The sequence below is a fragment of the Chaetura pelagica genome, unplaced genomic scaffold (genome assembly GCF_000747805.2).
Source record: "Chaetura pelagica isolate M959 unplaced genomic scaffold, ChaPel_1.0 scaffold104, whole genome shotgun sequence".
NCBI lineage: Eukaryota > Metazoa > Chordata > Aves > Apodiformes > Apodidae > Chaetura > Chaetura pelagica.
Genome location: NW_009953786.1, coordinates 11,279,745 through 11,296,110, shown reverse-complemented (window position 1 = coordinate 11,296,110; position 16,366 = coordinate 11,279,745). Strand labels below are relative to the sequence as shown.

The 16,366-nt window shown below is 38.1% G+C and overlaps 1 protein-coding gene across 1 annotated transcript in view; it reads right to left on the bottom strand.

Annotated features, from left to right (window-relative positions):
• Positions 1–371: 371 nt before the first annotated feature.
• Positions 372–16,366, bottom strand: part of RANBP9 (RAN binding protein 9) — a 74,136-nt gene continuing 58,141 nt past the window's right edge. Inside the window, exons 6-15 of the mRNA XM_010000998.1 lie at positions 14,638–14,660; positions 12,502–12,686; positions 11,584–11,696; positions 10,178–10,286; positions 8,597–8,787; positions 6,676–6,823; positions 4,950–5,023; positions 2,479–2,630; positions 1,690–1,801; positions 372–1,327 (exon numbers count right to left, since the gene is read on the bottom strand). Coding sequence (XP_009999300.1) covers positions 1,197–1,327; positions 1,690–1,801; positions 2,479–2,630; positions 4,950–5,023; positions 6,676–6,823; positions 8,597–8,787; positions 10,178–10,286; positions 11,584–11,696; positions 12,502–12,686; positions 14,638–14,660 — 1,238 coding nt within the window. The 3' untranslated portion in view covers positions 372–1,196. The remainder of the gene's footprint in view (positions 1,328–1,689; positions 1,802–2,478; positions 2,631–4,949; positions 5,024–6,675; positions 6,824–8,596; positions 8,788–10,177; positions 10,287–11,583; positions 11,697–12,501; positions 12,687–14,637; positions 14,661–16,366) is intronic.

The following is a 16,366-nucleotide window of genomic DNA, read 5'->3' as shown; positions in this document are numbered from 1 at the left end:
TCACTGACAAAAGGCTGTATCCTAAAACTAGGATTGTGAAGTCAGCTTGCACAGCAGGACACTTCTTATCCAGCCCAGTGATGGCTTTCAAGGAATAAAGGTTCTGTCCCCATTTTCAGGGAGTGCCTGAATAAGATTCCATCAGTACCCTGTGAGCTGGACTTGCAGCTTGGACTTATGACAGCCCAGCCTCTGCCCTGCTCTGGTGCAGGGAAGTGTCATCCCCAGTCAGGCCATGAGCCCATGTGCTGAATGCTCAGCTCTCTGCCTGTGCACCCCTGTCCTGGGGTAGAACTCTTAGAACCAAGAAAACGTAGCATACAAGTCCATGCTACTGTGTATGTAGAAGTAAGTTTTTAATGGCTGGTTAATTATGGTATCACTACATTTTATTGCAATATAGTACTATTTAAGCACTTTTAAAAATGCAAGGTGTACAAAGATTAAATTAAGACTGTAAATTGACTAAATATTTGGTTTTTATATAAATAGGTCATAACCACACTGTGTTGACATGTAATACTGTTATAATACAACAGTTAAACTGGTGAGTCTACACAACAGAAGCTGTCTGTAGTTAAACAAGGAAACAAGGTTGAAAAGACCATGTTAAAACAAAAAACTACTAAGATCAACAGGTTGGGATTGTAAGTAGCAACAAACATATTCACTCAGCTCCTGAGTAATTCAAGTTTTACAGTACACATTAAAAAATATCATTTCTTCCCATCAACACTATATATCCAAACCATCAGGTGTTTAATGCATTTTGCAAATTACACTGATTGAACTATGTAACAATGGGGGTGGAGGTTGGCAAGTCATCCTGCTTGACGTTTACATCACCCACATGCTAATACATCCATGTTTTCTATTCTTCTGGCCCACCACAAGGTCACAGGATATTTGGTGTGTTTTGGACAATCGTTCAAAGGATCGGTACTTGTCAATTTGGATGTCTGACATTATCAGTGATATTTTCAACTCTTAGTTGTCTAAGAGGCTTAAAGATGGAAATTTTCTCCTAACACTAAGTTAGAAATCATTTGCATCATGCTGTAAACTAGGAAGCAACATAAAGCGACAGACTTGTCCTTAGTACATAATTAAAATTCCAAATTCCAGTCAGCAGAGCTGGTCTCTTAACTTTCCATGTTGAATATGCCACAACACCTTCCAGCTCTCCAAATGCATAGCTAGTGTAGGTAGTCTTCCACGGTGGCGAACGCGCAGGAGCCGATTCCTGACCGAGCCATCAATCCTAGACACTGTGAGGCTTGTCCCATTGCTAGGGCAAGTGGCGGTTGCTTTGGCAGGTTGTGAGTCTCTGAAGAAGAATCACAGTGGCAGTTGCAACACCCGACTAATTTCATAGGAATGAAGCAAAAACTTACACTTCAAGCTTGCTTAGGTAATTAATTTCAAATTTCCTGTCGTCCCTCACGAAGTTTGCTCTTGCAGCGAGACAGAGCAGGAGCATCCAAGTGACCTTTTCAAACTCCCTGCAGAGGGCTGTTACTGAACGGGCCTGGTGCCTTCAACACCAGGAGAAAAACTAGGATGGGGACACCTGTTCCATTACCGTGCCCCCAAAGCTCCCCCTCCCTCTCACTGCAAGAGCCCAGGCAAGGTGGCACGGGAAGCGCAGCCTGTGCCATGCACGAGGAGCAGCGGCCTCGCCTCACTCACCTAGTATTGCACTGTTCAGGACAGAGCAGACGGGTTCTCTCTGTATCGGGTCAAGCTGGTTTCCAACAGGGCTGCTCCAGGGATCCGAGTATGCGAGCAAACTGAACGCATCCTGCAGAAAGATGGGTTTCATTACATCTCACAGCTATATGCCAGCAGTGAAAACTAGCACCATTTTCTTATTTTGACTCAGAATCACAAAGGTGATTCAAAAAGGGATTTAAAAAACAAATCTTCCAGCCAACCCACCCCAGGACTCGCTGCATTTTGAGCAAGCAGCGGTTTTTCCCAGCTGGAAATGACACAGGAAGATGAAGTTTGCAGTATTTCCAGTAAGCAGTGGGGGAAGAGAAAGCAGACTGGAAGCTGCATGCAGTCAGTCTTTGGCAGGGGAAGTCTTCCCCAGAGCAGTCTCAAATCAAGGTAAACTAATCAACAACACACAGCATACTCGAGAGAGCACGTTTTAGGCGTCTGTACCAATCCTCTTTGTTACAGTTCATCTACCACTAAAGCTCAGAATGGCCCTTTGATTCAACAGGCCAAGCTCCATGTTCAGAAATGAGACAGAGGAAGCGCTAAATTTATCTCTGGTTTTAACTGTACTACAGTATGAAATTATCTTTCCTGTGAATGTGCTACACAGACAAGACAGGAGACAGTGCTACATCACACATGACTGAATACTGAAGTTACAGGACAATTGTGCAATGCAGCACGTGGTGGGAAGTTTCTGCTGGGCAGCACAGTTTATCCACCTTAACACCACCATTTCAAGAGCCAGCGTACCTTGAGCATTTTCTTATTTGCTGTGTTTTTGCCACATTCTCTTCTTAGCTGCTCACTCATTGCTTGCAATTCTCTTCCAAAATGGATCATCCTTTCAATAGCCGCTTGGCTGCCACCACATAGCTGACGTCTTAACTGACTTGAATCTACTTCTGCAAAAATGATATCGTCATCACCACCGCTAACAGAGCTGACAGTAACAACCTATGGATCTAGGGAATCCACTGATTTCACTCAGGAGACATCTGCCTTCTCAGAGACAAGGCACATAGGTCCCATACCAAACACTGCTGAATTGCTCCTTTATAAACATGAAGTGACTTGGTTAGCTAACAGCAAAAGCAGTCTACACGTGTTGTTTATGCTGCAATGATTAAACAACTAGACTATAAACCAACTTTTAGCCTAACATTTTGTGGGAACTTAAAATGAGTAATGACCTTTTTAGTTCTTTGCACTTCTAAAGATATGACAAATCTAGAACTGCTAACAGAAGGGGAAAAAAACCCTGAATTTCCCAACAGCCACAATGGAGATTGCTGCAAGACAGTAATTTAAGACTGTTCATTCTCCTTGTAGAATGTATCAGCTTAACGACTTGGGCATTTCAGGCTTCTTTTGTAATCAAGAAGAACACTACAAGTGACTTCTTTACTGTTTGATACAATATTCCCCAATATTAGTAATTTTAAAATATATAAATGCAGTTTATGAACAGTAAAATCAACCCTTGGCTTTCCTGAAAGTTCTGCTTTTTAAAAATACACAACTAGAGCAACCTGTAGAAAAAGCAGAACACAAAAAAACAAACATCCATTCCTTGTCTTTTCTCATCTATGGAATCAAGTTTTGAATCAGAAATTTGATGTACATGTTAATTACAAAACCTTTCTTCTCTCTGATTTTAACATTGCTATCTATCCAGTGATGGATTTTAACCACTATTTCAAATAAGGATGTGTAAGTGGCCACTTTACTTCTTTTCTTAGATGTCAACATATCACCTCTGAAAAAAATCTGCCTACTTAATATTGCATACACAACACCAAGGAGAACATATAAATATTTCAAAAAGAAAAAAAATACACCCCCCCCAAAAAACGCAACAGTCAAGTTAAACTGTGGGGTGTAAACAACTTAGGTTGAGAAGCCACATTTCTCTTTGACAAAGCACTCACAAGTCTTCAAGTGTTCCTTGCTAAATGCAGCCAAATCTAGGACATGACTTTCCAGAGGCAGAAAACAACTACATTAAAAACACCCCACAAACAACTCAGCACCCTGTGCAGCTGCTTCATGTCTGTCACAGCAAGCCCATCTGGGAAAGGCTGCAAGTCAAGAAATGTTTTGTTTTCTCTGTCACAGGAATAAAGCCTTCTTATCATCCAGTTTCAGAACTTAATTTGTGGAAACAGCCTGGAAATAGCCTGGAAATTTGAATATACTCCCTCCAGGGCTGTAACAGAGTTCTAACTCCGTTTCCATAGTTACATAGTATTTAACAGGAAGCACATGCCCTGGGAACTGTGAAGCATTCATAGGTATTTGTAAGTGCTGATAAAGTTTAAGAATGCAGTTGTAATGTCCTGTGTATCATGTTTCATTTAAACTATTCATTTATGTCTGGTTAAATCAATTGTTTGAGAAGACAGTTCTGCAACTGCAGAAGTGGCCGGGCTGCATTCCTCCACTTCTTCAGACTGGGTCCAGCAATAACCACCATTGCCTAAGCTCCAGCCCACGTGCACTGAAGTGATGAGGCTGCCTTTACTGGACTGGGACAGCCAGCACTGCAACCCCCAGAGGACACAGGATCAGCTTTTGGCGTGCTGGCAGTCAGAGGGTATTTAAATACTCCATTTGTCACCAAGGTCAGCATGTATGACTGAGTATAAAGCAGGTTAAAGTAGAACAAAATTATTTTTCAGACAACTACATAAAACAGGATTGTTTCTTAAAAGCTTTTTTTTTTATATATCTCTGTTCCCAAATATAGGGTTTTTTTTCTTGAGCATTTAATATTAGCACTTTGCATTCTTAAATATATGCAATTTGGAACTTCTACTCTTAACTGTCCAGGGCAAAGATGCCCTGAGAACCATGAATGGCAGAAGGACTAAGGGAAGGGAGAAGCAATCTGCCAACCCTAACCCAAGCATGCTATACCAACAGGATGTTTCTTCTCAAAGGTACTTGCTCAGAAATTCATGCCACTTTTAATATCCAAGAGTTATCCATTTCCCATGTTCTCACACTGACATTGGACCACCACCTATATCAGTGGTTATAAGATTTACATCTAATAACAACAAAACAGACAAAACAAGATTTGATTCCTAATTTTCAAGTTGGGAAGCATTGCAAGTAAAAACATAACCTTGTTGCCATCACTTAATAAAAATGTAAGAAATATCACTGCAGACCCATTTCTGTGTCACATTCTTCCATTTCGTGATCATGTTTAGAACTACCATTTAGGAAGCCATTGGATGAAGTCTCAGCAACCCCATTGGAGTAGTGATCTGTTTCCATGTCTACATCATTGCTGAAAAGAGAGTAATAAATACAAGTTTTATGCATATTTAACTACTTATGGTTATCTCCTTCCCAACTACAGCACAGTAACTTTCTCATTCTGGCTACTGAAAAGCTGCTTTTAAATATTACCAAGATAAACCACAGCAAATGGTGATGCCAGAGCACTAAGGAAATGTTAAGGCCCTCTCAGCTAACATTAACATTCAGTAAAAGACCTTCTTCAGATGCAGAGAAATTAAACGTGTCCACTGTCACTCAGGAGTAAGTAGTGTAACACTTTCAAGACACACACCAAAAAGTTCTTCCCATGTTCCTCTGTCTGTACATACATAGAGCTGGAGAAAATGCATTAAGAAAATACAGTCTTTCCACTTGTTTTTTTTAAACACACTTAATATACTGCCTACTTTGAGAGTATCATATTTAGGTGAATAATTATTTCAAAAAACCCTTGACTCTGATTTAGTCTCAGCAGAATGACAAGAAAAAAGAAGAAAATTGCAAAGCAAATTCTGAGTAAACCATGACACTGAAGAGGTAACTCAAGAGCTGGGAACTCCTCACCACACTCTTCTTCCTCAAAGAAGCACTTTTAGGAAGTGCCACAATGGTTTTGGGGACTGAGCTTTGCTGACAGCTACATCCTAGCCTGTTCTGTTTCATCATGGAGAATGACAACCTAAAACCTCTTGCAAGACCAAAAGGATTAAATTTAAAAGGTTAATATATCACTTCTAAGAAACCAAAAATACTCAGCTTCCTTTGAGGAAGGAAACCAAGAGGCCTCTCTGACTGGGCAACACTGCAGCCAAGGAATTGTCTTCCTCCTGTGAAAAATCTCCACGTTGCCTGGACACTGCCAGGCGTTTTGGCAGAAGCCATTGCTGACACAAACACAATGCATTAAGTTAAGAAGTAAATGGTTACTCTTACTTTTCCTTCCCCAATCATGACTATCCAACTGAAATGGGTTTTGTTACCACCACATCATCACATGCCAGTTGGTAGTTTTGGGAATCCATCTTGGACAATGCAGCTGAGCCCTGTTGCATCAAATTAGGTTCTGCTGCACCGCTGCAAGCCAGAGCTTAGTATTTATTGTCTATGAATAACCATATTAACCCTGGTTAATACATCTGTTTTCATCCTCTGAACGGAATGTGTTTGCACAAGTGATAGTTACTGGAGTAAGCAAACAATTCTTGTGTGTGCAGTGGAAGACAGTCCATGTTTTCTATGAATCTCAACAGTGTTTATTTTGCAGACGCTGCCACAAATGGGAGAGTTACCTGGAAAACTTTTAATTATCTACATGCAACATGCTTAAATCAATGCCAGTGGTTTAAATTAAAATCCCAAGTGCCAGAGAGCTAGTTAATCTTCAAAGTACAATTTCAAAACTGACCATAAATAGCTATAAGCAAGGTAAGTTATTTTTGTCCACTGCATTTCTTTACCCAAACAAGAAAAAAACAGTCCACTGAGCTTAAGAAGCTAAAACAAAGCCAAAGCACACTAGGGTGATCATGAATCCCCTTATATTGCTTTAACTGTCCTTGAAAAAAAATCACATTTTACTGCAAACCCTTCTCTACAACAAAAGCACATGCACAACACAAGCTTTAATGTAAGATGAGAAGCATTCTGAAGTTTGTTCACCTGGAATAGCTGTTAACCTGCTGTGATCTTGATACATTTATGTTGTTGAGCTCTGGTACATTCAAGCTGGTGGTCGTGTGTTTACTGTGACAGTAAGATTGATGCGCTTTGTTTGATATTACTCCATTACTGCAACTACTTTCAAACCCTGAAAGAAAGTTGTAAAAATTGTAATCATCTAAAAACTGATTTTTAAGTACCCATTTATAGAAGTGAAATAAACATAGTTTAATTGCTCCTCGTCAGTAAATGCTAGATTTGCCAAATAAATGAACCCAATTACTTAACCTCCATGTTTCAAGTATTTGAACCTTTAAGGCTTCTACAGTGCAGATGTTGAGCACTATTGAACAAGTAGCAATGCATACAAGAGAAGATTTTTCAGTTTTATTTATACACCAGCAAAACAAAACAGCATCAAAAGAGGGTAACTTCTTAGAACTGATATACTGTTTCTGAAAGACCTGAAAATCTTTTTTCTAGGACACTGTAATCATTATGAATGGAAGCAGACATGCATCTTACAATCACATAATTCTCCTGATAAACATGCAGTGAAATTCACTGCTGAAAATACTTCACATGTTGCTACACTTAAATACAACCTCCCCCCTTCCCTGTATCATTATTTTAATTGCTAATATTGTGCTTTGCTAAACAAAATTACACCATGCTGTGAAATTACGCCTGGCTAAAATCTCTTCTGACCCTTCTAAAATACAAAAAAAGCCCCTGTTATTCAAAGCAAACGTGTAATTGTCAGTTCTATCAAGCCCAAAAGCAGGAGCTCCCTAGTATCTTCTAATGTAGAAACAGGTGACAGGAAGGGCTTATTATAAATAAAACACTTCTGCCATTCAGGAAAACCCAAACCTTGATTCTAATAATACATTAACCAACTTGTTTATTAAGTAGTGTCTCCATTTTCAAAATTAGAAAGTTAGAGACACTTTCTACAACACATCCCAATAACCACCTGATGAACAAACATAAAATTTGAGTGGACCTCCACTCACAAACATGACAGCACAGTCTTGACATAGAGGAAAGAAAAGCTAAGCTGCTGCCTCCTTTCCAAGGGCAGCAGGCATTCCAGTGTCCAAGCTATACTGGCTTCCCACTCAATCCCACCAAGAGAAAAAATAATAAAAGGTCCCCCGGCGAGAGCCAGTTTGGATTAAAAATGAAACAAGTGAAAGCTGATGGCCTGTCTGCTACCTTAACAGTCTTGGTTTCAAAGGCAACAGGACAGTCACAAGCCATTTTAACATGCCCAAGTTTTCCACAGGGGTGCTCTGGAAGGCACAGAGATCTCCCCAAAGCCATGGGGCAGCTCTGAACATTCCTGGCTTCCCACCTAGACGCTCTCAAAACTCCAGACTGTTTAGACCGAAATTTGGCTGCCAGCAGAAGGTCCTTCACCTAATTCCACCACACAGCTCCTGGTATTTCCTACACAAGAGCAGCTCTTCCTACTACTCCATAAACACCATAAGAAATAGATCACATATAACACTTACTGGATTTCAACGACCTTGCACAAGACATAATTTATCACTGAAAGGATTACATAAACTTGCACCAGAACTTTCTATCTCCTGGAAGCAAGTATTTCCCAGAAATCAATCACAGCATACTTTGCAAACCCTTAGTAAAACCAAGAGCACATGCAAAAAAGATTTTATTCTACTTATACACTTTCCATTTCCCCAGTGACAGAGAATCACGTATTTTAATCATTAATCAAACTACACTTTTATACAAAGCATTCAGTATCAACTCTAAAAGTAAAACAATCAGTCTGCAAGTCTTTTAACTTCTGATATGTAATTGTAAAAAAGATAAAACCCACAAAACACAACAACAACTACACAGTGTGGTATATCTAAATCTATACTGTATGCCCCCCACATCAACTTACCAGAGAAGTGTGTGCTGCTCCCTTTGCCTGTTGCCAAATTGTGAATATTCATTCCATGGCTGGGACTCATGCTAGGACTACTGAATGATCGTGGGCTAACAGGGTAACTGTCTTGAGATTTTGGACTGTGGCCTCCCAAACACCGCACTTCACTGTCTGTACCATTCACCATCTCTATAAACTGGCGCACCCTAAACAAAGGGCAAGAAAAGTTAAGCTAGTAAAACAATTAACACACTTCAATTTACCAATAATAGCAATTATTTAATTTTAGTGTTAAACATACAGAATGCCTGATTCAAAAAAATGCTGGATGTCAGTAACCCAAATGTCAATCAGCTTTGGAGCATTCAGCTAAAAATATGCATTACAAAATCTGTGAGGGAGGAGAACAGGAATATTAATTATGCTTTGAGGACAAACTTTTGCCAATAAGTCCTCAAAGTTCAGAGAACTAAACTGCATTTTCTTGCTTTAGCTGTTTTCTTTTATTGGCAAGGGCAAGGTTACTTCCTGAAAAGGGTGTGTCCTTATGGTCATGTCTGTCTTTTCTCTCAGAGTAAATGAGAACATAGTTTGATCCTCTGGAACAGCATTAAATGGTAACTTTTAACATTAAACATTTGCAGTAGAAAACAGTTTGAAAAGCAAGCTCATATACAAACCTTCCCTTTAGAGGCTGTTGCTCATTTTATTTTATGTGAGGAGGTGTTACTGTAGACTTTAAGGAAGCTTAGAACTACTGCTTAATGCTTTAGGCTTGGACAACCTCGATACAACAGGCAAAATTTAGAAAGACAGACTGAGAAAATGACAACCTAAGTTGACGTTATCGAGTGAAGTCTTTCACCAAAATGTCTGCATTTTATTAATTCTCTGAGAAGTCTGCAGTATTATCACGTGAATTCTGTTTGGTACTTGAGCATGACAGACTTCCAACACATTCCAAATTACTTAACTGAACATATGAACTGAAGTGCTTTGTTCTTATAGGAGGTAACATGTTTTTTTTTCCTGCATTTAAACACTACAATGTGATACAAAATTCTGGAGGATCAGCAGAGCTGGCAAGTAAAAATGCCAGAAGGAAGGTGACTATTGTGTGCCTGGGAAGCCAAGAGAACTCTTTGGGATTATGGAATTTCTACAGTAGTAGCCAGAGGTTTCTACTAGAGTGACAAGCAGTGAAACAGCTCCTTTAAACTGGTCTTTAAAGTCAGTCACCCATTTGTAGGAACAGACAAACTGTTAACCTTCTTGAATACAATACTGTATCAGTTTACATTTTAAGCTTTATGTGACACCCAATTTTAATGTGAATTTGAAAAATTACAGAACTTAGTTCTAGAGAACAAGTTTACAGTGAGATGTGAACTATGCTGCAAACCAAGACCTTGATGACAAAACCTAGTTAAACATGTAGCAAATAATACAGCATAAAAAAGTGAACTACACACATTTTCTGAAAAACGCGGCTTAACTTCATTAAAATTTCTGTGAAAGCTTTAAATGAGTAACTGTCTTGTCTCAGAAGGTACTGTGTCATCTATAAACACACATCTGTATAATTTGAAGACTCACTTTAATGCAAATAAGAGATTAGGATTTCTTTCTAGTAAACTTGGATACAACTGTTGTGTTGTTTCAATGGCTTCTCCCATTCTTCCTGCTAAAACCAATTTCTGAATTCCTGTTCACCAAAAAACAAATAAGAGATTAGGATTTTTTTCTAGTAAACTTGGATACAGCTGTTATGTTGTTTCAATGGGTTCTCCATTCATCCTGTCAGAACCAATTTCTGAATTTCTGTTCACCAAAACCAGCATCAGTTAAATTAACATCTAACAGATTAATACATGTAAATTAGTGATTAAAAGACACAGCAACCATCAATCAACAAGGTTTTTTCTCTTAGAAAAAAATCAGTGTAAAGAAGTATCACCCTTCCTTAAAATGTTCAATAGAAAATTTAAGAACTGTGCTTCACCTACATATATCTAAAGAAGTACTCAATATTTTTAGTTATTGCCAGCATACAACTAGTTTGTATTCAGTTGGCTCATTTAGAGCTAGGTTAAGACTTCAGACACTCTTCTCCAATTTCACATTTTCATACTCTCATAAATAAGCACATACCAAATTATCATCACCCAAGAACATCCAAGTTGCATCCCACCTCCCATAGGTTCCATTTTGACTAAGAAAAAATTTAGTCTCTTTCCCCTGCAACACACGTGTCCAGTCAGGTTACAGTTGACTAAACCTTTCTGCAACAGTCTTTGCTTTATTGATGTTTCTGTTGCTGTAATCTGGCATAAGTTGTAAATAGCCTCACAACTCCACCCACCAACAAAGAAATTGGTCCAGATGAAAAACAGCCCCATGAGTGGGTTATTTTTCAATCAGAGTGGCTTCCTCGTGTGATATGTCATGCAGTCACGCAAGTGCTTGTGTTCATACAGCAGGGATTTAAATGAACAGGGAAGGCACTGCTTCTTCAACAGGCTGCCAAACACCAAGTTAGAACTGAATTGCTGGTAGTTCTCTTTGTCCTCTTGCCCCTCACATCTGTTAAGCAGGAAACTCCCATTTCATTTAACTTAAAAAGCATTCTCTAAAGTCTACTCGTTTTTGAAGTTGAGATAAAAATCTAAATGTTTCTCAAGACCAAGTTTTACATTCCTGTTTGTGACTCTCACAAACACTCCTTTAGTGACAGGACCCATATTTAAGACAGATCAGTTTTCCATTCAAGAAAAAGGCTACAGGTAATTTACCACACTCTGCTACATCAAACAACTTCCAAAGTGTTAGTGTGAAAGTTCATCTTAACCAGCTGTTCAGACATTAATAACTTTACATGAGAGCAAAGAACTGTACTATGGAGTAGTGCTGAAAGGAAATTTTACAATTATGCTTAAGAGAAATTTTAATGTAGTATTTGTTTAAGGGAGGAAAAAAGGATGTAACATGCTTTCCAGGCTTACTTTGTCTATTTTTAATGGAAGCTAATTCTTCTAGCACAGTCTGGTCTGTGGATCTGGCGAATGCCTCTGCTGTTGCACAGTATCCATGGTGAACTAAGTAAGATGATACCATTCTAAAAATAAACAAAAACAAAATGCAGAAACACTCATCAAATACAGGTAAGAAACCAAGAACTTACTGAATGTAAGACGCCTTTTCTGAAAAAAGTGACTGAATAAATGAATTCTACTTGAAATTCAGGAATTTCAGTGCAAGTCCAGACAAAAGTAATTCAGTTAAAAGCCAGTATCTTCTTAAAAACACTGTACAGGAAAATAATTTTTTAAAATAATGTACCATTTTGATAAATTTTAATAAAATGATTCATCACTCAAAGGTAAGCTCAATTCAAATATTACCTGCTGATTTAGTTCCTTTTATCCGCTCATTACATACACTAAAGTGAAATTTCTGCACACTAGGTTTTTGTTTTCACTGAAGAAATAAAAAAAGCAGAGCAACAACCACCATTTTTCCAAGTGAGACCCTAATGAGTCACAACTTCACCTGGCATGCAAGAAGGCTGAGAATGCAAAGGAAAATTTCCAGAGCCCAAAGTATTAAAACTGCCCATTACAACCACAGCAATTTTTTTAACTGCCCAACCCAGCGTAGATAGGTCAAATCTGAATGGAAGACTTACACTCATCATTATAAACTTTTAAGTAATTCTGTAGATAATTATTCTTCTTCCCAACATCTACTTGCGCTCAATTTTATATATATTTATCAAACCTGTTACATGAACAAAACTACTTGTACTAGCCTTTAATAGTATCTGCATTTTTGCACAAAACAATAGCTACAACATTTTAAAGAACTCTGAAATAATGCAATTATTAACTCCTTTTTAAAATTAACAATATTCAAAGTCTTACTTCTGAATCATTGTTTGCCACTCTCCTTCCCGATCTCCTACTGGAAATCTGTCAATCTGTGCTTGAATTTTGGTTCTCCATTCTCTCATATAGTCTTCAATATCAAATACAAATGGATGTTGTCCAAAATTAGCATCCACAACCTCTCCTGGCGTTTGTAGCCCTACTGTAGGGTACAAGTTTGGCTGCAAGAAATGTTTTCATTAGTTTTTTTTCCTCTTGTTCTAAATTCCCCACCTTTTTTTTTTCTCTCCTCTCTGCAATAATATCCCCAATGGTACTAGTAGTGTGAAGAAGGAAATACCTCTGCCCAGCAGTTAAAACAACTTCTATCATTCCAGCAATATGACTGATTAATTTTTATTCCCAGTGGTCATCATTTTTTCATTTTTGAAATAAGAAAACCTTACTAACAATTCTCTTTCTAGTCAGAAAACGCACTTTTTAAACTGTGCTAAAGTTTACAACTTCTGGTTTCAATTTTACAAAATTTCAAATACCAATTTTTAAGTTATTTTCAAAGACCAGGATTAAAGTTTCTTTTTAAAAGAGAATAAAAATTAAACTTACAAAGAGGGCCATTTTCCTTTTGGGGTGAAATACTTAAAACATCGCTGAATTTTAGTGGTAAGAACTGACAGGATAGAGAACTCATTAGCCTCAAAGTCCAAGGGTAGCGCCTAAAAAGAACTGTAACAGTGCATTGAAGTTCTCGTGAATTCCTGGACTTGTATCTAGAAAAAGACTTCAAAGCATTTATTGTTGCCTCAGTTTTATTTTCTGCTTAGAGATGAGGTCTCCATGCAAATCTGAAATACGCCAAATGTAAGAATAGTAAAATCTGCCTGTGGGGATTAAAGTAACTGAACTAGCATCTTGGCAATGACAACACAGTCTGTTGAGGTTTTTGGGCGAGTAGGGTTTTGTGGGGGTTTTGTGGGGATTTTTTTTGTTGTTGTTTTATAAATGTACCTACATCACATTTACACTGCCATCAACAGTGGCATGGTACAATGCTAAGCTGATCTATGAACTATATACTGAATAAATTTAAGCTATTAGAAAAAAGTTATCACCATGCAGGTCAGAAGAACACTGAAGCAGTAAAATTAAAGAAACCGTGCCCTAGCTGATCTTGCCCGCATTTCCCCTCAGCCCCACTTTTTATTTTTCCTTAATAAAACCTGCTCATAGTGTTACCTAGTCTAGACTAAACACAGCACAAGTCTCAAATCTTTTAATGAGGTGAAAATAATAATCTTAGTGAGGACGGGTCCATCATCAAACTTCACATTCCAGTGTCAGTTTTCCTGTGCTGGTATCATATGTTAGCAAGGAGCCCTGCAGGCATTCCATAGATCTGGGACCGTGGCAGTGGCTTCCTACATGAAGTACCCAACCCTGTGGGCAGGGCTGAGGGGCACCCAGGGTTATTGACTTCACTTTTCCGTAGTATCTGTCCTTGCTTCCTAAGGCCATGGCAAACAGAGTGGCTGGACAGATGGAAGTGCATCACACGCTGCACCCTAAATCACAAGTGAAGTGGATGAACAAAAAGTGCAGTATCACACCTGTGCCAGTAGCATAGGGAACACATTTATAACAATTACAATTCAGCTGACTGAAAAGCTAGAAGACTTCAGTTATATGCAGCTTTCTTAAATAAATAATTACTTTGATATGCTTGACCTCATGAAGTGAATAGGACAAAGAAATATTTTGAAAATCAAGCATCAAACCTGAGTTACAGTGACCATCTCTTAAGTAGCCAGCCTTTCTGAATATGATACACAACTGTATATATACACGCACAACTTTAGTGTTTAATGTAGACTTGACTTTGTATGTAAGGCTTACATGTGTTAAAAAATTACTGGTATGTGTTATTTTCTACTAAACTTCCATCAGAAATGCCTGAACGTTACAAAACTGAAAAGGAAAACCCCTGTGAGGACTGGTGTAAGAACAAAAACCTTTTTGCTGCAGTTAACAAATAATCACTGCAATTATAAGGAGAAATATAGAAATAGATATGAAATACTTTAAGAAGATTATTGTTTCACTCCCAAGAAGCATAAGATAAATGAGAGTTACATTTGAAACATCTGTTTATAACTGAAAATGCACTCATCTTACCGGTAAATCTGTGAAAGCGATGCCTGTAATAAAAAGAAAACCAAGATTAGCTTCTGTATATCTAGATTCTAGACTAATTTTCTTAAGTGTATCATTATGTGTTCAGAAAGCTCACCCAAACTATCTCAAAAATAAGTAGTTAAGTATGATGACGTCCATGATGCTCGTGCACAACTGATTTGCTTGAGTAATACACAGCAATATTTGGCAAAAAAAGTGTTCACTCAAGAGCATTCAATCTGCCCTCAGTTTTTCAAAATAAGGCTTAAGATCTTTAAAACTCCATAGAGATTTGCAGATTAACAAGTATGAACATTCTGGCTACAGGTAAAAATTAACAGGAAAACCAAGAATATCTGAAGATATTTTTTCGCTTGCATGTCTTAATGCTGACATACAGATTTAATGGTGTCTTTTCCTGTTCACTATTACTTTTCTTCATTAGCAGCCATTATTACATGAGCAGCACACACCTGTAATACTCCAAACCTGTCTGGTAGATGTTTCACTCTAATCCACACCAAGGTGTTTTGGTTTGGTTTTCAAAGAGAAGAGCTTAGCATATTGTTATATAATTACAAGCATCCATCTACCCATAGAACCAAGGCAGTGATTTTGCTGTCGCAGGATTAGAGAAAAATCTGACCTCTATATGCTTCAGAAACTTCAAGCAATTATTCAGAGGAGGGGGGAGTGACTGATGGTGGCAGCACCTTTCAGTTAAAAAAATAAATACCAGGAAATCTTCTCCCAGTCAAATGGCAACAGTATTTAATAATTTCTTTACTGTTGTAAGTATTTATTCAGTATTTTTATCCCTTCAAACTTGTGTTCTGCATCACTGCCTTTTTGAATTTAAGATTAAAACAAAGCTTTTTACCTTTTGTCCCATATTCCACCCCTTTTCCATCTCCATTCAACAAGATTTCAAATCTTAAGAGCATCTGGATTGTCTACTCACATCTTTGTTACATTATGACACACACCGTGAATCTGTTTCTTCACATCACATCTTAAAGCTATCATTTTATTTATTACCTGTTCATGTTTTATTTTTTTCTAAGATATCACTTCTGTTTGGCACATTTTGACACCCAGCTCACTCTTTTCCAACACCACTATGGCAGTAGGCAATGGGGTTTTTATGAGGTTTGTTTTTGTATTTTTTTTCAACCCAGGATTTCACACTTGCGTAAACAACTGGTTGGCTCCTTTTGTAGCATCAAATCCCAGGCTAAGCCAGAGATTTCCAGTACTCTAGAGTGGATCTGTAGCCCACAGAAGAACCATAAACATCCTCCAAGTCATGATCATATAGGAATCCTGGATAAACAGCAGCAGCAGCAATTCAGTATGACAGACAAAGTTTCTAATTTCTTCTTCCTCTGAACACAGAATCAATTTTCCTCTGTCAGAAATTCAAGCTATCAAAGCCCACAGCAGGAAAACAGCTGTCAGGTTACCTTCTGAAATCCATGAAGTGTTTGTCAGACTCTGTCTGTGGCAGATGATATTTTACTAGTCTCTCTTCAACTATGCCATTCTGTTCTCTTCTTTAAATAGATTTTAATCACTTGGAGCGTTGTTTCACATTTGGCCTAATCCAGCCTGGTTTAAGACTTCCACTGAAAAGGAAGGTTTTGTTCCTCCTTTCTTAGCTCTCCCATGTATGTGACAAACAGGCAGTCAAACAAACAGTGTCTCTTTGGTAGATCAACAATCTGATCTA